The 23,211-nt window shown below is 44.9% G+C and overlaps 1 protein-coding gene across 4 annotated transcripts in view; it reads right to left on the reverse strand.

Annotated features, from left to right (window-relative positions):
- PPP4R3B (protein phosphatase 4 regulatory subunit 3B) overlaps positions 1–14,452 on the reverse strand; it is a 51,305-nt gene extending 36,853 nt beyond the window's left edge. For 2 of the 4 annotated variants that reach the window (XM_088477331.1, XM_088477329.1), the window contains exons 1-3: positions 13,962–14,452; positions 11,201–11,256; positions 1,596–1,694 (exon numbers count right to left, since the gene is read on the reverse strand). In XM_088477331.1, the coding sequence (XP_088333457.1) occupies positions 1,596–1,694; positions 11,201–11,256; positions 13,962–14,103 (297 nt within the window). In that variant the 5' untranslated portion in view covers positions 14,104–14,452. The remainder of the gene's footprint in view (positions 1–1,595; positions 1,695–11,200; positions 11,257–13,961) is intronic. The other 2 variants (XM_088477330.1, XM_088477328.1) reach the window with 1 other exon arrangement.
- Between the last annotated feature and the right edge of the window lie 8,759 nt (positions 14,453–23,211).

Genomic DNA, 23,211 nt, shown 5'->3' on the forward strand with positions numbered 1-23,211 from the left:
AGCCGGTCCCCTTTAATAGGGCCCCCAGTAGCCGGTCCCCTTTAATAGGGCCCCCAGTAGCCGGTCCCCTTTAATAGGGCCCCCAGTAGCCGGTCCCCTTTAATAGGGCCCCCAGTAGCCGGTCCCCTTTAATAGGGCCCCCAGTAGCCGGTCCCCTTTAATAGGGCCCCCAGTAGCCGGTCCCCTTTAATAGGGCCCCCAGTAGCCGGTCCCCTTTAATAGGGCCCCCAGTAGCCGGTCCCCTTTAATAGGGCCCCCAGTAGCCGGTCCCCTTTAATAGGGCCCCCAGTAGCCGGTCCCCTTTAATAGGGCCCCCAGTAGCAGGTCCCCTTTAATAGGGCCCCCAGTAGCAGGTCCCCTTTAATAGGGCCCCCAGTAGCAGGTCCCCTTTAATAGGGCCCCCAGTAGCAGGTCCCCTTTAATAGGGCCCCCAGTAGCAGGTCCCCTTTAATAGGGCCCCCAGTAGCAGGTCCCCTTTAATAGGGCCCCCAGTAGCAGGTCCCCTTTAATAGGGCCCCCAGTAGCAGGTCCCCTTTAATAGTGCCCCCAGTAGTAAGTCCCCTTTAATAGACTGGCATGAAATCAAGTGTAGATGTACAGGCTGTGTAGTCGCATAGATGCTCAGCATACAGGTAAATATCTGCACTTCGCTCTGTGCAAGCAATGCCAATATAATTGCAGTTTACTACGTATCAGACCCTATGGGAGAAATTCAATTGTTGTTTGGGTACCCGTCGGTAGAAATTCAATTGTTCTGCAGTTCGGGCGCGAGTAGTGCCAGTGCCGACATTTCTGCTTGTAGCTTCTCACGGTGGCGAGCAGAAACGTGTGAAGGGTGTCCTGTTTGGGCGCCCAAACGGCACTTTTCGCACTGCAGGCAGGACTTTAGACAGGTTTAACCAGAATACGCGGCTAAACCTGGTACTTTTGAGCGCAACAAGCACGATTAATGGGCTCTGGTACAGTTGAATTGCTCTGTCGGGCACCTATTAGCGCAGCCGCCCAATTGAATTCCCCCTAAATGAATAGTTGTCGAAGCTACATATGCCATTCAATAAAGTAATGCACATATTACTTTTCAAATACTTAGGGCTCGATTCAATTCAACATGAATTGAATAGCGTCGGCAATGAGCTCCCAGATCTATTCAATTCAGCGCGCTGCTAAGCCCGACTAAGGATTTCTTCTCGCATCCCTCCTAGGCAGCGAGCAAAATTCTGACAAAAGTACAGATGCGATGCGGTTTTCTGCCTTTAGCGCGGCGGAAACCGCATCGCGCCAGGAAGTTTAGTTGGGGAATGCCCGTTCTCACGACTAAACACCCTGTTTAAGGTTCAAGGGGCAGGAGAACGGGAAATTCCTTGATCTTATAGCGCACAGAATTGAATAGCTCTGGGAGCTCATTCCCGGCACTATTCAATTCGCTTTGAATTGAATCGAGCTCTTAGTTTGTGTCAGTCTTTTAGCAGTTGATGCAAAGAAAACAAAAGCATAGCATAAATCACAATTACAATGTATATAGATTGTTCTATATAGGCTACATTTCTGCTAAATTAACTGTAATAAAAAACAAAACAAACTACCATTTACAATACCTGACATATCTTTTCCCAGATTTCATCACAGCCGGCCTTCTCTTGAAAGCTGAGAGCCAAATCATAGTTTTCTGCTTCAGACCAAACAATCAGTGTGTCCTGGGCACAAGCAAATACATCCGTCACAACACATAGTAACAGACTATACAAAAACCAGGCTATTAAAGATTCATGTGGTAAGGTGCAGTTTAGGAAATAATAAGCACTTACAATGCTAACCATTAACCCAACTCATCATTTACACTAGTCTGTAAATTGCAAATGGGGTTTTAAACCAGTACATTATAGATCAATACTGAGCAGAATGAGTTATCCATAGAGCTATCAAATCATTATTTTTCCTTTTTTTAAATTAAATTATACTTTAGTCTGTTTGGTTACACATCCTTTGACACACATTTCTCCAACAGGTATAACAACTTACGGTAATTTATCTATTTATTGTCCATTTTATTTACATCTCTAGAAATAAGTTTACATTAAACAATGTCATTCATATCGCTCTTTTTCAATTAAACAAAGTAGTGTGGAAATATACTAAGGGGTATATTTACTAAAGTGAGAGTTTTTAGAAGTGAAGATGTTGCCCATAGCAACCAGATTCTAGCGATTATCTTCTAGAAGGTGCTAGTTACATGTTAAGTAGAATCTGATTGGTTGCTATGGGCAACATCTCCGCTTCTAAAAACTCTCAATTTTATAAATATACCTCTTAGAGGAAGTTCATAGAGTTTACTACAGAGGTTAATATTTACACAATAGTTATCATTATGCCTTACTTATCAATAGTGGTGCAACACTCAATTGCACAATTTATGCAGAACTGTCTATCTTAAGACGTGTGTGACTGCACACTGTAAAACACGTTTATTTTTTATAACTTACACGAATAGCATAAGATAGACTAAAATCTTATATACCAGCAGCATGTCACTTCAGTGTATTATAGACTGTGTGAAAAAGCTTCTTTTTTTGACAATCATCATTATTAGCACAGATCTGGAATCAGGAGAGGAAACATGCACCAGAGATATGCCTCCAGTCTCAGATGCTGCTGCCCCTACATACGTGAACTTGCCCTTACTGTACACTGACTACGCCAGTGCACCCTTTCCCGCTCCCCACACTCTGGGACGTATTTGACTTTTGCTCCTCTCTACGTCTAGTTTGCTTACAGACTGAAACTTATTCCATTTTACGGCACAAGAACAGTATAGAAAAACTTTACACTTTTGGTTTGGACTGCCATCTAACGCAGCACGAGCTCTAAAATGTGTAAGAAATTGCTGTTGTAATACAGGAGAAATTAGGATAGAGCTACAAAAGGAAACGAGCAGTAAAAGCAATAAATCAAGTTAAATAGTTTACGAATATATATATTTTTATTAGGGATGTGCAGGCTCGGATAGGTTCGAGTTTGCACGTGGAGTTCGGATTTTTCCCTCCAAAAAAACGGAACTCAGAAAGAGGCAAAACGTCATCTTGCATGGACGAACATCATCATTCCTGTCCAGGAATGATGATGTTCGTCCATGCAAGATGACGTTTTGCCTCTTTCTGAGTTCCGTTTTTTTGGAGGGAAAAATCCGAACTCCACGTGCAAACTCGAACCTATCCGAGCCTGCACATCCCTAATAAAAATATATATATTCGTAAAAGTCCAGGAATGATGATGTTCGTCCATGCAAGATGACGTTTTGCCTCTTTCTGAGTTCCGTTTTTTTGGAGGGAAAAATCCGAACTCCACGTGCAAACTCGAACCTATCCGAGCCTGCACATCCCTAATAAAAATATATATATTCGTAAAAGTCCAGGAATGATGATGTTCGTCCATGCAAGATGACGTTTTGCCTCTTTCTGAGTTCCGTTTTTTTGGAGGGAAAAATCCGAACTCCACGTGCAAACTCGAACCTATCCGAGCCTGCACATCCCTAATAAAAATATATATATTCGTAAAAGTCCAGGAATGATGATGTTCGTCCATGCAAGATGACGTTTTGCCTCTTTCTGAGTTCCGTTTTTTTGGAGGGAAAAATCCGAACTCCACGTGCAAACTCGAACCTATCCGAGCCTGCACATCCCTAATAAAAATATATATATTCGTAAAAGTCCAGGAATGATGATGTTCGTCCATGCAAGATGACGTTTTGCCTCTTTCTGAGTTCCGTTTTTTTGGAGGGAAAAATCCGAACTCCACGTGCAAACTCGAACCTATCCGAGCCTGCACATCCCTAATAAAAATATATATATTCGTAAAAGTCCAGGAATGATGATGTTCGTCCATGCAAGATGACGTTTTGCCTCTTTCTGAGTTCCGTTTTTTTGGAGGGAAAAATCCGAACTCCACGTGCAAACTCGAACCTATCCGAGCCTGCACATCCCTAATAAAAATATATATATTCGTAAAAGTCAAGGAATGATGATGTTCGTCCATGCAAGATGACGTTTTGCCTCTTTCTGAGTTCCGTTTTTTTGGAGGGAAAAATCCGAACTCCACGTGCAAACTCGAACCTATCCGAGCCTGCACATCCCTAATTTTTATTCACTCTAGCTCCGGCGGCAGGCATGGTGCTAGAGAAGGAAAAGCGGCGTGGCCATTGAAAAGGGGGCATGTCTATAAGATGCGTCACCTTATCGTCACTCTTGGGGGCGTGCCCGGCACTTAAGGACACGCCGGGCAGCTCCCAAGCTCTGCTGACAGGGAGAATAGATGCCGGGTGCATGCGCCCATCGCCTATTCACCAGCGGTAACCGGGTCACCGCACATTTCCCCACCTGCGGGACACTGCAACCCGCAGGTGAAGACGGCACCCGCAGGCTGTGAGGGCAGGGCGCTTTTTGCCCAGCCTAGCGGCAACTCTCTCTCTATAAACATCTTACCCTATTCACTATTTAAATAAGCATTGCCTGCCCGCAATTGCTCTCATCCCATTAAAAACTATGGAGGAGATAGTTAATTTGAGGTGATTATGCTGAAGACTAATGCACTATGCAGCAATGAGATATTGCTCGCTTTCTCTTACGAGATTAAGTCCTGTTATACATTTTGATGGAAGTTCATGTGGTACAAGACCTGTTTCAGAATTGCTAACACACAATAGGTGGGAATTCAATTGTTTTCAGGCACGCTAGCCTCCATCCAAAGTGACAGGGAGCCATTTGTTTATGCTAATGGTTGCGAGTGTCCATTATTTCTGCGCACCCCTTCCTGAGGTGGCGAGCAGATTAATTTGCAAAATGTCGGGCTTTTGGACACCCAAACTACTGTTTGGGCAGTGCACCCATTACTTTGCACGGGTTTAGCAGATTTACCAGTCTAAACCCGATGCATTTGGGTGCGGTATGCTCGATAATAAGGTGAGCACCCACGGCACTCAAGCCCATCAGCAAAACAATTTAATATATTGAACGGGGCGTGAGAAAACAATTGAATCCCCCCCCATAGACATCTGTTCTGTATTACTCTGACTTAGAGGAAGTAACATAAGTAATTAGCAGCACCCAGCAGAGATATTCAGAATGGCCCCTCCCCGGGTTCCCTTGGCTATTTTGATGCTAATATCTAGACGTGATAGGAAAAACGCTGCAATGGACAGACTGCAAAAAAAGTCATCAGAACTTTGTCCGCAACAGGTTGGATATGGATGTGTATTATCATTGTGGTATGATAAGCAAGAAGCGCCATTGTCTGATGCGAGAATGTCACCATTTAGATTTCCAATCTTGCAGCTTTTTAAACTTGTTTTAAACTCCCTTAAAACAAGTTCCATGAAAACGATGTAACCTGAAAGTGTTAAGGCCCCCATACTCTGTGCGATGTAGCAGCCGATCCCACGGAATGAAACAATATCGCTGCTATATTGTTCTGTGTGTGGCTACGATATCGGTCAGTGCACGCTCCTGTGAGATCGTACATCACTCCTCCAGATCTTACATACTGCACAACAGATCTGGTGATGCAATGTACGATACCATACAGCGCTATGCAGGGGGGTTTGGCGGCATATTGGATATTTGGCAGCGGATCGCTTCGTGTGCGGGGACCGCCCAATATGTCGGCCATCGGAACGCAAGGTGCATATCGCACCGTGTATGGGGCCCTTTAAGGTTCGTACACACTAGACAATATATAATACGATTCGTCAAATTTCGACGCATCGGAACGACAAATCGTGTAATATATACATTCAAATCGTGAGTGTCCAAGATGTTCGTACATTGCATTTTCAGATCTTGCCTACTGCAGCAAGATTTGCCAATCCCATACACTATTTTGTGCAGATTGATCCTTAGTCAGATTGGACACTTTAGCACCATATGTCCTGGAGAGTCTGGGAGTTGCCAGAGAGTTCAAGTGAAATCGCTCACAATTGCATCGTGAGCACATCGTCTAGTGTGTAGGCACCTTTAAATATTCTTAAACAACTATGTTTTTACTTAAAAAAAAAAAAAAAAAAATGCAGTAGAGTGCCTGTCTGCAGAATTACTACAATAGCCTGGTGTACCTGACGTTCCTTAGCCAGACAGAGGCATTAAGCTTATGCAGATTGATTTCAGTGGCATGTAGGTAGGACCCTTCATTTTCTAAAGCTCACACTAGCACTAATTTCTATAGAAGCCAAGGAACCTGATGCATTCAAAAATGAAGAGACACCCTTAGGGATCATAAAAGGCCATCTGATCTCAGGAGTGGACAAGCCTAGATTGACCACTGCTTCTATGAACTCTGAATGGTATAGAATGTATGTACATTGTCGGAGTACTGGTAACATTTCAAATAGGGATGTGCATGAAATGTCATTACTAGCACAAGTTCATACTTTTGTGGTTTACCAAGCTTCAAAACTTTTTTGCATAGGAGTAAAAATATTACAAACGCATGATAAGTACATGACATTGCCACCACATTGTGTATTCACATCATACATTCCCAGGCTAAGTGCATAGTATTCACATTGCAACAACATCATAAAAATTAGAATAGTCAAATAACATTAAAAATAATGATGTTCTACCCTACTCTAAAACGAACCAGATTTCTGCCTTACACAGATACCAACTAAAAGTTATTTGCTCATTCAAACCTCAGTGTCCCTAATCTGTTGTCTCTGGGCTACAATGAAGACCAACAAGGTATACAAGACACCCATATGGCTCAAATTCTCAATACATATTATTAGAGATGTGCGGGTTCAGTTTTGTTTGGTTCTTATCGCCAAATGTTCTCAAGTTCAGATTAGTTAGGAATTCTCTTATTGGCTATCCAAAATACGTGACGGCTGGATAGCAAATATGATGCATTTTTTGAGATCCGAACATATCCGAGTAAAACCGAACCACACATCTCTAGTTATTAAGGGGAATTGGGGAACCTAACAAGTACATTATGTGTACGCTGTCACCGTGATTTCCATTCTCTGTAGCAGGGACCCCTACAAGCAAGTCATGTTTTCCAGATCACCCAGGTGGTTAATTACCAAATGACACATTTTAAAACGATCCACATGTGGTCTTGACAACATAGACTGATAGGGGTTCCTGAGGACAGAGGGCCTGACTCAGACCCGGACTATATTTGCGAACGGTCGTTCAGAAAAAGGGGCCGGCTATTTAAATTGAGCGCTCGCTCTTTGCGGTCTGTTGACGCCTCTATGTCTGAGCGAGCGAACGAAACATGCGCTCGCTATTTTGTAAAGACGCCCCCTGGCCGTTCGCATCATACATCATCTCCGCTATTTATTAGATTAATCGAGTACATCGAAAGGCGTCTGAACTGCTCGCAGTGCTTGTGGTAGGTTTTACTTCCCGCAATCACTGCGAGCAGTTAAGGCTAAAAGACAACCAAGTGACGTGGTCGGATCTCTAGTGTTCACTCTAGCTCCGGCGGCAGGCAGGGCGCCGGAGCTAGAGAGGGCAACCTTATGGGGCGTGGTCATGAAAAGGGGCATGTCTATTAGACGCATCCCCTTTTCGTCATACTTGGGGGCGTGCCCGGCGCTTACGGACATGCTGGGCAGCCCCCAAGCGTTGCAGAAAGGGAGAATAGATGCCAGGCGCATGCGCCCGGCGTCTATTCTCCGGCAGTGACCGGGACACCGCATGTTTCTCCACCTGCGGGACACTGCGTCCCGCGGGTGAGAACGGCACCCGCTGGCTGTGAGGGCAGGGCGCTCTTTGCCCTCCTCCTGGAGGGCAGGGTGCTTTTTGCCCTCCAGAAGGAGGGCAGGGCGCCGCGCCCCACTAAAACAGCCTAGCGGGAACGCTAGATCTCCACTCCCCGTTTTCAAGCAACTTCCCCTGTTGCCACACACAAACGCCTCATTCTGTCACTCAAATTAGCAGGCCCTCTCTGTTTTGCGAGCGCACGATTTCCGACCACAATGACTGGTTGGCGCATGCGCATTACGACCCATACGCATGCGCAGATGTGCGAACATCGCTAGGAGCGAACGAGCAGCCGCTTACGAGCGGCTCTGAATCAGGCCCAGAGTTTGGCCACCTATGGCACACATTGGGGGGAGATATATTATAGCGGCACTAAACATGCTCTTTACCGAGGCGAAGCAGGAAGCACTAACGATGAGATGTATTTACATCTCATCGGCCAGAAAAGGGGAGTGATAACCCCCCCCCCGGCGATGCCTGCTAGAGACCACAGCGCATCAGCCTAGTGCTGATGCGCTGTGTCTCAATTCCGGCCGGCTCCACTGAGCATACTCGGGTTCTCGCAAGCATGGCGAGATCCCACGTGCAGCCCTGGAGATGGCAGCCCCCGCAGCAGGGACAGCGATTTCCCTGCTGTGGGGATAGGGCTTCGCCAGGCTGTAGCTGTCAATAGAGACTGCTGCAGTGGGCGAAATGGTCAGGCGAACTACATAACCCATGCTATCGGCGCTGCTGTCTTGTAGATAGCGCCGATAATGACAGGGTCTTACCACCCAGACCCCCAATCGTACATGGGGGGAAGAAGCGGTATCAGTGCACAGAACGTGCACTGATGCCGCTTTGGTGGTTAATACATCTCTCCCCCATTGTCCTATGCTAGAGACTTCTTTGACATTTAAGTTTTATGCCACATGGTGAAACACACATATCCACACATGCCACAATCACAGGGAGACTGCTTGATTTAAGCACTGCTGAGCTTCTTCTGTAAAACCCATTGCATTATATAGCATTGGACCAATTTTAGGACATGTAAAAGTAGCATTGGTGATGATTATTGAGGTTTATAATGCAAAGATCAGCACAGCGTGGTGTTCACGGGTACAGAGTGCCATTGTCAGGTGCTTTGTGAAGGAAGTTCTACATCCTCACAATGTCTGCTGATCCTTGAGCCGATCAACCAACACGGATATTCATCCTTTAGAGCACAGGTTCTCAAACTCGGTCGTCAGGGCCCCAAACGATGCATGTCTTCCAGGTCTCCACAGAATCACAAGTGAAATAATTTGCTCCACCTGTGGATCTTTTAAAATGTGTCAGTGAGTAATGAATACTCCTGTGCAGCTGCTAGGTGACCTGGAAAATGTGAACAGTGTGGGGTCCTGAGGACCAAGTTTGAGAACCACTGCTTTAGAGTAACTGCCATTGCCATGCTTTTCTCTGGACTAGTTTCAGGTACGGTGGAACCCTACATTCTGTGCACATAAACTTTGAACTATTATAAAAAGGAAGAGTGAGCTAAACTAAATTGATTGGAATACCAGATCAATCCACTGCATACAGAACACAACCATTAATGGCCCAAAGCCTGTGCATATAAATCATAAAACTAGAGAATAACTCAATCACCAGTTGTCTTTTACTTAACAGTTTAGAACAACATTCAAAAGGGGGCAATTTAAGTCAGCGGGAGTTGAATAGCGCAGGGAGGGAGCTCCCGGAACTATGCAATTCAGCGCACTGTTTAGTTCTTCTCGAGGCAGATTCCGGCTTAGTGCAGCGCTAACAGCCTCGTGGTCGGCACTTTAGTAGGAGAATGCAGGTTCTCGCGACTAAACACAGGTTAAATCGTGAGAACCTGCTTTCTCAGACTTCACTTCTAACAGTCGAACTAAACGCTGCACCGAATTGAATAGCTCTGGGAGCTCCCTCTCGGACCGATCAACAGAGCACTGAATAGAATTCCCCCCATAGTGCCAATTACTGATACCTACAGTAAGTCAACATTGCTCATGTTACTGCACTCTTATGGGTGTGTGAAGTTCAATTAACAATGTAGAGGATGTGATGTGACTACAATGTAACGGCACATCATCAGCATTGCTCTGAATTTAACCGCCCCTCTAAAAACAAAAGATCACCTGTAAGCTAGGTCTTAAAAAGCTAAATGTTACATTAGCTGAATAACCGTTTAGCGGGTACTCCCCCCACCAGTTTTACTTTTCCATGACCACGCCACCAAACTATATATAGGTCTTTATGACCTATATTTCATTGATACTCACATGGTTGTCAGCTTTCATAGAAAACAATTATATTTGCTATAGTCAGGGACATAAGGGCCATTTGGTGTTCCCCATATACAGCCCACTCACTACAATGCCTCTATAATACCCAAATAGTGATTTCACTATAGTGCGCAAACCCTAGTTGGTCACTTTGGAGACAACGCACACATGTAATGCCTCATCCACTAAGTCACTTTCGTGCCAGATCCAATTGTTGTGAAAAACAGTAATTACATAAAACATTAATGGTATATTCACTTTTCATGCGTTTGGATGGACCATGAAAATGTAAATAGTTTCCTACACAGCATGACACACCTCTGCATGCAGAGCACTCGCAGAACAAGATACAAGTGTAAACAGACATTCTATGAAACTTTTTCATATCAAACAGGATTGTAGTCAGGTCCAAGATCATATCTAACACTAAGGGGGGAATTCAATTAACCCCTATAATTTACTGTATGTGAAAAATGGCGGTAGTCTTGGGCTTTAACGCCTGGAGCTATTCAATAGAGCCCCTTTTTCTTGCCCCGTAAATTAACTGGTAACGGGTGTTAACACATAGATTCCGGGATAAGTTCACGGCACCCGAAAACAGGCTATTTATCAGGGTTTTCTTTTCGAGTCTACTCGTGCTCTAAAAAAAATATCCCCATTAACTGCAACCTGTGGGCTGGCTTCAGTGTTAATTTAATAGACCTGGGGTATCAATTAGCCAACGCTACTGCAGTGTGTACCCACTATGAGCGACCATGTGCGTTCCCGCAGGGTCCTTCATCGCATTGACAGATCAAACCTACATGCTGCTCAGTCTGTTGATTTGATGAACGACCCCATGCTTGTGGATGCGGCTGGTGAACGACATATCGTGCGGTCATTCACCAGATCGTGCTTTGTCAAGCGAATGTACGATATGTCGTTCATCGCATCAAGCATCGGCCGGGTACACACATCGTGTCATGTGTACCAAGCTTAAGCGTGGATTCTGTATTTTACAGTAAACATGTTTAAATACAATTAGTTTGTAAAACAGCTTTAGAATAATAGTGGCCTGGATATTCGCATTTATGAAATTTTACCTAATTTTTTAATTTAACACAAAACAAAAAACATAACAAGCATCGTAGTCCACAATACATTCAAACAAACCTGCTGCTTCTGATATGCAGTATTTGGATTTATCTTCGATTCTAGAAGTAATGAACCTGAAAAAACAAGACCGTTAGATTGTATACAAAATTTAACATTAAAACCAGCTAAAATGCAAACTCAATTTTATTTTCGAAATACTGTTATATTTTACAATGCCTAACTAGGTTGTTATACAACAGCCTAAATATTTATACAAAGTTTTCCTAAAGCTGGACCTTACCTTGATAGCCATTTTGTACTTAAGAATTGATATAATAACCTGTTTCTGGTCTGGACAATGACCCATACAGATTATAATGTAGATATATACAAACCTAAATACAAAGCAGTTTGTGTGTACTTACCTACGTCTCTACTGACTGGTAAACTGCACTTGCTTTCCAACCCTGCACATAAATCTGCTATCATAAAATCCAACAGTGATCGTAATTGTGGTCTATGGATTTTTACATTTAACAGTCGCTGTATAGAAATATATATTGCATTTTCAAAGCAGCACAATTCAAGGCCATTAAAAGATGCGGTGCTACTATGCTGTAAAGAATATTCACACACATACAATGCGAAGCAGCTATTATTAGTATTTCCCACTAGCAAAGCACCGAAACTAATTATTACCTACACCTCACTTTCTCCAATAACGTAGGACAATGATGATAGAGTAAAGCTTTCAATCTGATCATAGTAAAAATAACTAAATTTCATTATACATATATTAACCACTGAAGAGTATGCACATATGCTGCAACAGGTTCAATTTCCATGATGTAATATTTTTGTTGGCTAGTAATATAATAATATAGTTTGCTGCAACAATTAACTACTATTAGGCCTCGATTTGAAATAGCAGATCAAGGAATAATGATTTTAAGATAAAACCTTGATAATTTGATTTGGGTCTTTAAAAAAAAAAAAAATTCCAATACAATCAAATAATTTGGATCAGGAAAAGGAGGCGGCAATATTTGTTTAAACAGAACGTGTTTCAGTGGTCGCCAACAAAGAAATCACAAGCAAAGAGTACATCTATAAAATGTATTGTTATCAATATAAAAGCACCAATCATATTGAGTTAGTATTATTAATAAACAGTTTTTTTATACAGAGCACTCATTTCACAGTAGCTATTGGGTCATTCACATCAGTCCCTGTCCCAATGGAGACTACAAGTTATATTCCCTTCCATATGTACACACACACACACATTGATATTTGGTCAGAATCCAATTAACCTAAGAGTAGGTTTTGGATTGTGGGAGGAAACTGGAGCACCTGGAAGAAACCCAAGCAGACCCATGGAGATCATATAAACTCCATTCAGTAAGGGCTTCGGTGGGTATTGAACATAAGAACCTAGTGCTGTGATGCAGTAATTTTAACCACTACACCAACCATGCTGCCCATGAGATGCAGATAACGGCTCTAGAAACACTTGGGTAGGGGGTGGATTCAATTCTCCCTGATGGAGGCAAATTTTGCTTGGACTCCATAGTGGTGCGCAGGAAAACTTGCGATGCTGGGGCTAACACAATTGGTCGATAGTGTGCAGCCCGCCAGCACATCATGCTAAATTGAATTCTCCTACTAGCGCTATAAACAAACAAGTCACATACTAAAGATATCATCATCATTCACTGGGCAGCACAGTTGAGCCCACAACCCAAACACACACCGGTAGGGTAAATGGATTCGGACCCCCCCCAAAAAGGACCTTAGTGTGTGTATATATGCGATAGGGAATGGGGTGAATTAATTCAGCACAATGATGAACAGCCCCGGGAAGGAGATCCTGAGCTTTTCAATTGACTGTGCTGTTATGTCTGATTAAAACCACTTAAGTTGGAGAATGCCATTTACTGTGTCTTAAGCTGGGTGTTTGGTCAAGGTGACCGGCACTCTCCATATAAAGGGCCGGCTGGAAAACAGCACTGCGGCCAACACTTTAATCGGATATCTGCTCGCACCTCAGGAGGGTGCAAGCTGAAATGTAGTCAGACTTAACAGCGTGGTCAATTGAATAGCTCTGGGAAATACTTCCCGGGGCTATTCAGCATTGCGCTAAATTGAATCACCCCCATAGAGTAAGCTTCACTGGGGAAGGGACTGATGTAAATGACTAGATACTTGCTGTAAAGTGCAGTGTAACGTGTGAGCTATATGAATAAATGTTAATAGACAAATGTATGTCGACTTAAAAGGATCTAATTGTGCATTTAAAAAAAAAAAAAGTTAGAAAAACTATAATGCAATGGGAACTATAACAGGAAAGTCTGTTCATTAGCAGAGCAACCTCAGCAGCAGATTACCAGAGGCTGTTTGCACCCATAACAAGGCCTGGCACCCATATGCACCGTTTCACCGATACTCAACTCATATTTCCAAGAGAATTATTCTGTGGTGGGAAACTAAAGTCTTACCAATGGGCATAATTAGACAAAATAACAAATAACTATGGATTGGAATCCTTCTGCAGATCGTGACCCAGCAACCACTACTACCAGCAACCGCTTCAGTGACTAAATGAGGCAGCATGTGGCACCCCAGCCATAGGGTATGCTGGGACTTGTAGTTACACTGCAGCTGCAGGGTCACAGGTCACCACATCTGGCTATAATGAATGCTAGGGACATAATGAAGTAGGGCAGTAAGGGGCTAGGTACAGACTGTATTGTACTTGGGCAGAGAGAGAGTGAGGAGTCCCAGGCAGCTACACACGTGTGTACATACATGTTACATACACCCCCACACAGGAACTCACCGTCGGACTCGGCCCGGACCAGCAGGGACATCCCTTTCAGCCGCTCCACGTAGGTGGAGGACACATGTCCGGTGCCCCTGTCGTCCCACTGGCGGTCCTCGTTCAGGGTGTAGACCTTCACCCGCCGCCGGGTGTCAGACATGATTCCGCCTCTCCGTGACCCCGTTTCCAGGCGCTCGTCCTCCTCCTCGTCCTCCCCCTCGCTGCCGCTTCCCTCCGCCTTCACGGGCAGCCCCCGCCGCGGCTCATCCTGTGCCGGCAGCCCCGGGCTTGGGGGTGAGGTCGCTGATGAGGAGGAGGATGGCTCAGCCGGGGTCTCCTCGCCGTCCGTCTTTCCGCCGCCCCCCTCCAGCCTGCGCCGATTCCCCGCCTCCTCCTCCGTCCTGCTCACCGATCACACAGCCGCCATCTTGTAACCCGACTCTCTCCTTTCTCTTCCTCCAACGATCACTGGAACAGGTTGCACTGGATTGCTTGGCAGGGGCTACGGTGTCGCTTCTGGGACCAAAAAGCCAGGGATGAATTCCGCGAAGTAACGCCTACTGGCCGGCAGAGGTCAGAGTCAGTCCCCAGTGTTGCCACATTTCGGGCGACGCCACGGCGGCCATCTTTTATGTGGGCAAATCCCTTTTATTTGTGTAGTAAGAAAAAAAAATAGGGAAGAGATAGATCGCTTCCGTAGATGTACGATGACGTCATCTGCCAGTCTCCAACGTCATTCCCTACCATCCAAGTGGGCATAGAGGGGGAATATATACCAGTGATTTGGAATATGGCTTCTATTGTGAGCTATTTGACTTGTAAGCTATGGTGGAAAAACCTGTCTGTGCGTTTTCCATTACTGGAATAGGTATGCTGGGACTTGTAGTTCCCCAAACAGCTAAGGTGCAGTGGTTTACCTATTTCTAAATTAACGTGCCTGCAGAGACATCGCTAGGGGGGCTGATATAACATTTCATTTTCCACCTCTGGCCGCAGGTTATTGCCAGTAAGTAAGATGGCTTCCGATGTTTCACCAGATGTTGAATTTCACCTCTTGTGTTCTCTGTACATATCGCGTTGGTTCATGTAATCCTCGCCGGGCTAAGTGGCTGTGCACGTACAAGGTTTATCTTAATGGGCCCCAAGGAGACACAGCATGAAAACAAACAATGTTATCAGCCAATCAGGAGCCGGCAATGACAATCGGCCGCACACACCGCCTGCTGGGTCATTCTCACTGTCAGGAGGGCGGGGGCCTGTTACCAAAACATAGCGATCACAGCAGCCCCGCAGGGCACCAGACCAGTACATGCTACTACTACTACATCATCATATATAATATAGTAACGTGCACTCAGTGTCTGATGATAAGTTACCTTGAGGAAATATTGTCTACAATAAATAGGCTACTTTATCATTGAAAATAGTTACTATTATCATAAAAACAGAGAAATCTTATTTACAAACATATTTTTGTAAACTGGAAGGAGGGGTCTTATTGATGTATTATTTTGGTAAATGACTTTGCTCTGACAGTAACTATGTACGGTAATCAAAATGCCTGTTTACATATGTTAAAGGGCCTCCAAATGTTGTACTACTGTGTAATTTGCATAACGGGGACCATGCTACCCAAACACATTGCTATAACTCTTCCTTTTTGTTTAGTTAACAAGCGCTTCAAGCTCACAGGTTTGCATTTAAAGAAAGGCCTAGCCAGCTGCGGCATCATTCCAGGAAGCAAGTACCAATCATATGGTAGCACCAATCTAGCGCCCGGTTTAGATTTGAAGGTTTCAGTATGAGCATCTGCATATTACATCAGTATTTTTAAATGCATAATTCTTATCAGAGCAGTAGCTAGGGAAGTGCGAAACGCACCACAGCCCAGGGAGCCGCAATGTAGAGTGCGCTGTCAGGCGGCCGTCTGTTAATTTTCTTGTTCTTTTTCATCCTCACTTCCTGTGCGTGCGCAGTACTAATCTGACAGTTTATGGTGCATGTGGCAAAACAATATTGATTTCAGAGATCAATCTTATTTTAGCAATCTTCTGTATTAAATGCAGACAAGGTGATCCCTCATTGATTCAAAAGATCAATTTCGGACTGCCAATTGGTCATCTCCTGGCTGGCACCTCCTCCAGAACTGGTCACCTTGCTCTATATATTAGGTAACTGATCAGAAATCTGTTTCTACTCTTCTTCCTCCCTGATGGAGTATGATTTGTTCTATTGGCACTGCTCCCAAGAGTTGTGTACTGAGTAGTCAAAAAAATTGGTATGCAAAGATACATATAATCTTGGCATCGTGTAGCGGAGACAGGGCCACGATGAGGCAATCGCGTGGTCATGCCCACCGCTCCGCTACTAAAGCCGGGTAATGTCCACAGCCACGTCCCCCCGCTATGCAGACCTGTGGGGCAGCCAGAATGTTAATAAGTATGATGTAGACACTGAGAACTGTGGGCCTGATTCAGAGCCGGACGCTCGTTCAGAAAAAGGGGCTGGCTATTTAAATTGAGCGCTCGCTCTTTGCGGTCTGTTGACGCCTCTATGTCTGAGCGAGCGAACGAAACATGCGCTCGCTATTTTGTAAAGACGCCCCTTGGCCGTTCCCATCATACGTCATCTCCGCTATTTATTAGATTAATCGAGTACATCGAAAGGTGTATGAACTGCTCACTATTCTTGTGGTAGCATTTCCCTGCCGCAATCATGCGAGCAGTTCAGGCTAAGAGACAACCAAGTGACGTGGTCGATGACGCTGCTTTGTTAATTATGCACACCCTTAAAATGCCCGTTTTGACCGTTTGGCACGCCTGCGTTCGGATCTCCACTCCCTGTTTTCAAACACCTTCCCCTGTTACCACACACAAACGCCTCATCCTGTCACTCAAATTAGCAGGCATTCGCTATTTTGCGAGCACACGATTTCTGACCGCACTGACTGGTTGGCGCATGCGCATTACGACCCATACGCATGCGCAGATGTGCGAACATCGCTCGGAGTGAACGAGCGTCCGCTTACGAGCGGCTCTGAATCAGGCCCTGTGTCTTAAAAAGATTTATGCTGATTGATAAGTGAAATTATTAGTCTCTAATATTTTGCTAATAGATACAAAATTAATCATATATACCAATTAGTTTCTATTCATGTTGGAGATATACCTTGCAGCAGTGGGGTACACTTGTATATCTATATAATAAATGAGAAAGTGTGTGTGTTGTGTGTCTGTCTGACCTTTATGCACGGCCAGAGTTTTGTACCTTGCTCCACCAAATTTGGCATGGTGGTGTATATTGACTAGGATTAGATTTTTGGCTATCTTTTAAGTTCATCAGTGCCAAGGAGGTCTACATGGTGCTCACCAAGAAGGCCGTACAGTCTCTGATTTGAAATTTTGGTTTAAGCAAGTTCGCTCAAAATGCCTTCCAGTGCCTAAAACTGCACTGATATGAAGGCACAGGCTGATATATACCAGTGGGGGCAGGCAGTTCTAGAACGGAAGAGCAGTGAGTCAGAGGATCAACTGTCACACTGCACCTGCACTGACAGTTACTAATTTCCTCCAAGCACATTTTCATATGCCCTGGTCTCCAATTTTGGTCTGCAGAGATTTCTGCTTAGCAATGATTTCTGTTCTGCAGTGATTTCTGAAACCGCAGTGATTTGGAAAGCTATACTGATTTCTGTCCTGTAAGTCACTCTTCTCAGTGGTAAAAGTAGCATTTTTAAGGGGGGGGGTCCATTATATATATATATATATATATATATATATACACACACACACCATACATACTGTACATACACACAAGCATGCATGCAACATTCACACATGGCATACATACATATATACACACACATAGCAAATATACACACAGCATACATACATACATTCACGCATAGCATACATACACACACACATAACGAACATACACACAGCTTACTCACATTTATTTATTACTAGTTATATAGCGCACACATATTCCGCAGCGCTTTACAGAGAATATTTGGCTTTTTACATCAGTCCCTACCACATGTACATGCAGGGCTGCCATCAGAAATTGTTGGGCCCGGTACTGACAAAATAGGCAGAGCCCCCCGTTCGAGAATGGGGAAAAGGTGGGCGGAGTTACACTGGGGGGGACGGGATACATCAATTGTTGCGTAAACCAGTTTAAAAATTCTCAGTGTTTGGGCTGTGGTTATCATAACTTGTCAAACTATCATATAATATAAATATAATATACGAAACTACACAAGAGAAAACTGCTGTAAGTTTATACACAAAACCAAAATCTATAATAAATGTATATAGGGAAAGCAAAGTTGATTCTACATACATTGAAACAGCCAAAACCACATATAAAACATCAAATAAGCCAGATGCACATAAAATACACTGGAATGTCAGATCTACATAAAAAGCCAGAAGGGAAGAGCAGGACAGAGAGAGCTGCACCTATTGGGGGGCACAGGGATGGCTAGACATGGCTAGGGGGGGAGGGGTGACACACAGGATAGGGAAGGCTGTGTGGACTAGGGTATACAGGGCTAGGAAGGCTGTCTGGGGGAGGGGGAGGCAGGGAAAGCTGTCTGGATTGGGGGGAGGCACAGGGCAGGGAAGGCTAGCTAGACTAGGGTGGGAAAGGGCAGGCTGGCTTGACTGGGGAGGACAGGGCAGGGAAAGCTGTCTGGAGTTGGGGAAAAACGGAAGGCTGGCTGACTGGGGGGCATAGGGTAAATTCAGGGAATATATAGTACCTGGTTTAGTCTTTTTACTTTCTTCCAGCTGGTCCAGCCAGGTGAAAACAGAGCCGATGGTTCACTCACTGGCCTTGCCCCTCCTCCTGCTTTCCCAGTCAGTTCTAGCCAGCAGCAATCCAGCGACGAATGCATGTCAAATATGGTGCCGGCCGCGAGCCAATCACAGCTCGCGGACCAGCAACCAATCAGGAGCGGCTGCCGGTCCGCGAGCTCTGGATGTCTCACGGCCGGCGTTCTATCAATTCTCCCTGGCTGCTGGTGGAGTACCGCTGCCACCCGGGCCCCTCTCTCTCTCTGCTCCCTCCGGGCCCGGGACTCGAGGCCCGGCGGTCCCTCCCTGATGGCAGCCCTGTGTACATGCACACACATATACACTAGGGCTACACACACACATAGCAAACATACACACAGCATACATCAGAGCCATAACTAGACTTTTTGGTGCCCTGTGCCAGAAAGAGCATTGGCGCCCCCCTCATTTTTCAAAGGGACATAATGCACCCGAAAAAGGGCCATAGCTTCATGGGGAAGGGCCAGGGAAGAGATAGGAGAGACCAGGAGATGCTGGGGATGAAATAAGAGGAAACTACAAGCAAGAAAGATAATAAACAGAAATTTCACAGGCCAAACAGCGCCCCCTGACCTGTGGTGCCCTGTGTGATGGCACCGGCCGCACTGCCCTAGCTACGGCCCTGGCATACATACATACACATAGCAAACATACACAAATAGCATACATATACACACACATAGCATACATGCGTTCAAACAGCACCTACACACACACAGCATACACATACAGTATATAGTACATAAACCCAGGGCTGAGGAGGAGGAGGCTCACCGCCGCGGTTACCCTAGCAGATGGTATGTGAGTGGATCTGCTCCTGCACATGCGCCTCAGATCCCTCTGTATCATCTGTATCCAGTACAGAGAGCTCTTCTGATCAGAGCTTTCTGTCTGAGGAGCTGTTGCACATGTGCGGCAGCTCCATCACGGTCGCGGGTGGCCCACTGACTGCAGAGACAGAGGCAAGGTTGTCTCCGTCCTTAAAAAAAAATATGGTTCACCTGGGGGGTTTCTGTGTGCTCAGAAACCCCCCCCTGCATGCGCTACAGCATCTCCTGATATACCCCATTCCAAACAGTCAGAGAATACACCTGCCTGCACTGTCATTTACTCCTAAATTGCATTGCTATCCAAGTGTCAAAGCTTTCCCCCTTTACTATACCACATTCAAACTAAGTTTAGTTCTTTTCACAAGTTGGGTACGGGATGCCAGCTCTCAGGATCCCGGCGGCCAGAACTCCGATGCCGGCATCCCGACAGGGTTAGGATACCGATACCTGCCGGTAAGTATCCTATCCCTACCCCTAACCCTCCCTCCCTCCCCACAGCCTAAACCTAATCCTATCCCCTGCAGCCTAAACCTAACCTTCCTTCCACAGCATAACACTAACCCTCCACAGCCTAACCCTCCCCCCCAACAGCATAAACCTAACCCTCCCCCTAGTGACTAACCCCAAACCCTCCTCCTAACTCCAATACCTACTGTCAGGAGGCTGATTTCAGGATTCTGGCGCTGGCATCTCGATAGCCGGGATATAAACTACATCCCCTTTTCACATCTCAGCCTTCAAAAGTATGGTCAAGACCATTCACCATTAAAGCACAACCAAAGACTAATGCTGGGTACACACTAGCCGATGTGTATCTGGACAATATGTCGGCCCACTGTATGTGGTGAAGGCGGAGTCTATATTATGACACACGTTTTACTCATTAGAGCTTGTTCACATATTAGCCTGACTCAGTAACTAGAGAAAATCCTTATATTTGTTATCCACACCAATCAACGCAATGTTTGGGGATATTGACAGATGATTCCTCCACTCAAGGTCAAGGTTGGAGAATAGTAGAAGTACAGCACACAGATTGCTATGCAATTGGTCATCGTTCTGATGTGATATCCAGGGCCGTAACTAGGGGTGTGCGAGCGGCACGGCTGCACAGTGCAGCGGTTTGTTGGCGGCACCAACGCTCACCCATGAATCCTGCATCTGGCTAGCAGGGTGCCTAGAATCACCCTGTAACCAGAATCTCTGCAGCAGTGCTGCCTGAAGCATCCTTAGGATGCTCCGGGAATTGCTGACATCACATGGAGGGGGCGTGACCTGCATGGGGCGCCTGGAGTACTAGTTACGATGCTGGTAAAATCACAGCAATTATGTAGCGTCATAGTGCTGGAAGCCTATAAGAATTCAAATGGTAAAATATATTACAAGTGTTGGAACGATAACGTTTCATAATGGCTAAGATTAAATGCTATCAGTACAGTAATCTAATGTGATACACAGTATAATACACCATTTTGCTGTGAAATCACTGCTGATATGTACCGATATTACTAAGATTCTACTGGAATACTATAAGAATATTAAACAATAAAATGCACATTGTGAAAATGTTGGAGCATGGTGTATGTTGGATTGCCGTAATTAAGCAGATGTTAATTAGAATTATAGATGGTAAATGCCCAGACCTTCATCAGTTGTAATATGACATCTCGTGAGTCAGTTTGAACTCATGGCAAGGTGACGTGAATTGTCGGAATTGGAATGGAGCATGATAGTGTGTGCCCAACGGGTGGGACATTTCATTTCTGAAGTTGTGCACACTTTCAACATTCCTCGATCTACGGTATCATGTGTGTACCTGGATTACCTCATGGAAGGCATTACTACCCACCGTGGACAGTACAGTAGTTGACCATGGGTGCTTAATGATCATGACCAGAGGCGTCTAGCCAGAATTGTCCGTGCTAACAGACGAGCTGCACTAGCTCAAATCAAATCCACATTCAGGGCAGGAGATACCAGACACATATCCAGCAGGTCAATGCAGCGTTCTTTTGCTTCCGTGGTATATGGGAGCAGAAGACCCACCAGAATGCTCCTGTTAACACTATGACACCGGACACAGTGCCTCACCTGGGCTCTTGATGTTACTGATTGGACCCTGGAGGACTGGTAACGTGGCGTGGTCTGATGAGTCACGGTTCTAGTTGTTTCGGGCTGATGGTAGGATTTGGGTGTGGCACAGACCCCAGTTGTCAACAAGGCACTGTGCAGGCTGGTGGTGGTTCCATAATGGTGTGGGGTGTGTTCACGTGGCATAAGTTGGGTCTGCTGGCCCGCCTGAACACATCATTGACCAGTAACTGGCCGTAAATAGGCTGGCCCTAATGATTATTAATTTTTTATTAATTCTGTTTCATAATGGTAAAACTAGTGTACACAGTATAATACACTGGCTCCTATGCACAACCGATTGCCTTTCTGTTGTGAAATCACAGCTGATATGTAGCAATATTACTATGATAGTACTGGAAGCCTTAATGGAATATTAAACAATAAATTGCATTTTATGAAAATGTTGTAGTGTAAAATGTATTAGATTGCTGTAAATAGGCAGATGTTTGTTCTGGGCCTAATTCAGAGACGTGCACAATCCACACACAATGCCGATGTTCACGTAGTTTAGTGATTACATGCAACTGCGCATGCGCAAGAAATTCTGAAGCCCCATATGGCACATGTGTTGCACAGAGTGTACGCACAAAGAAGCTGTTGGATTCGGTACAGACGGTATCAAAAATGGGGTGGATAAGTGATGGGCATTCTTGGATGTTGACTGTGAAGTGGCCTCAAGTGAATGCAAAAAAAGTCTCATGGGTGTGTTAGGGGAGTGTTGTGGGCGAGCAAGTGAATAGTCAGATGCACAAACTGCACCTGCAATAGGTCTGGTGCAAGTATCGATGGTGCACGTGACGCATTGATGGTGGCATGTCATGAATCACCGGTGCTGTTGCTGAAAGTGGGCATCTCAGGGCTTGCACATTCAGACACAGGCATCTACACCAGGGGAAGGCTGAAACTAGCATTTGCATATTATCACATCAACGACTTTGGCAATAGACGCAAGTGCGGACCTAGCAGCGTCCTCCTCTCCATCAGGCACTACTGTATATCCGTTACCATTTCATGATGGTCAGGCTTAATGATATCAGTAATTGCTATAGTAACCTCATGCTTGTTACATAGTAAATACAGGTTAATAACGGTACATGCATTCTTGTAGTTGGGTAAATGCAGTCAATTGTAGTGATATTATGTATGTACCTGGAAGGACTGTTAGATAAAAATGTGAAACACTTTAGGCCAAGTGCATTTTCTCTCCAGGGGGTACAAATTATTGATTCAACACACATACCAGATGGCACCCTCCCCCCACATTCACATCAGACTGGGATCGAGATCTTCAAATCTAGCTAGAACCAAAAGATTTATAGAAAAATGTTCTCACTACTTCAGTTCGGTTAGTTATTCTATACTTGATACCCCATTTAAGGTCCTTTCCCACTGGTATCACTGCCCCAATGTCCTTGTAAAAATGTATCCTGGTGTTTCCAGTGTGTGTTGGTGGTGAGACAATGCTGT

Source organism: Taudactylus pleione, unplaced genomic scaffold (assembly GCF_031769625.1).
Source record: "Taudactylus pleione unplaced genomic scaffold, aTauple2 ptg000201l, whole genome shotgun sequence".
Classification (NCBI taxonomy): Eukaryota; Metazoa; Chordata; class Amphibia; order Anura; family Myobatrachidae; genus Taudactylus; species Taudactylus pleione.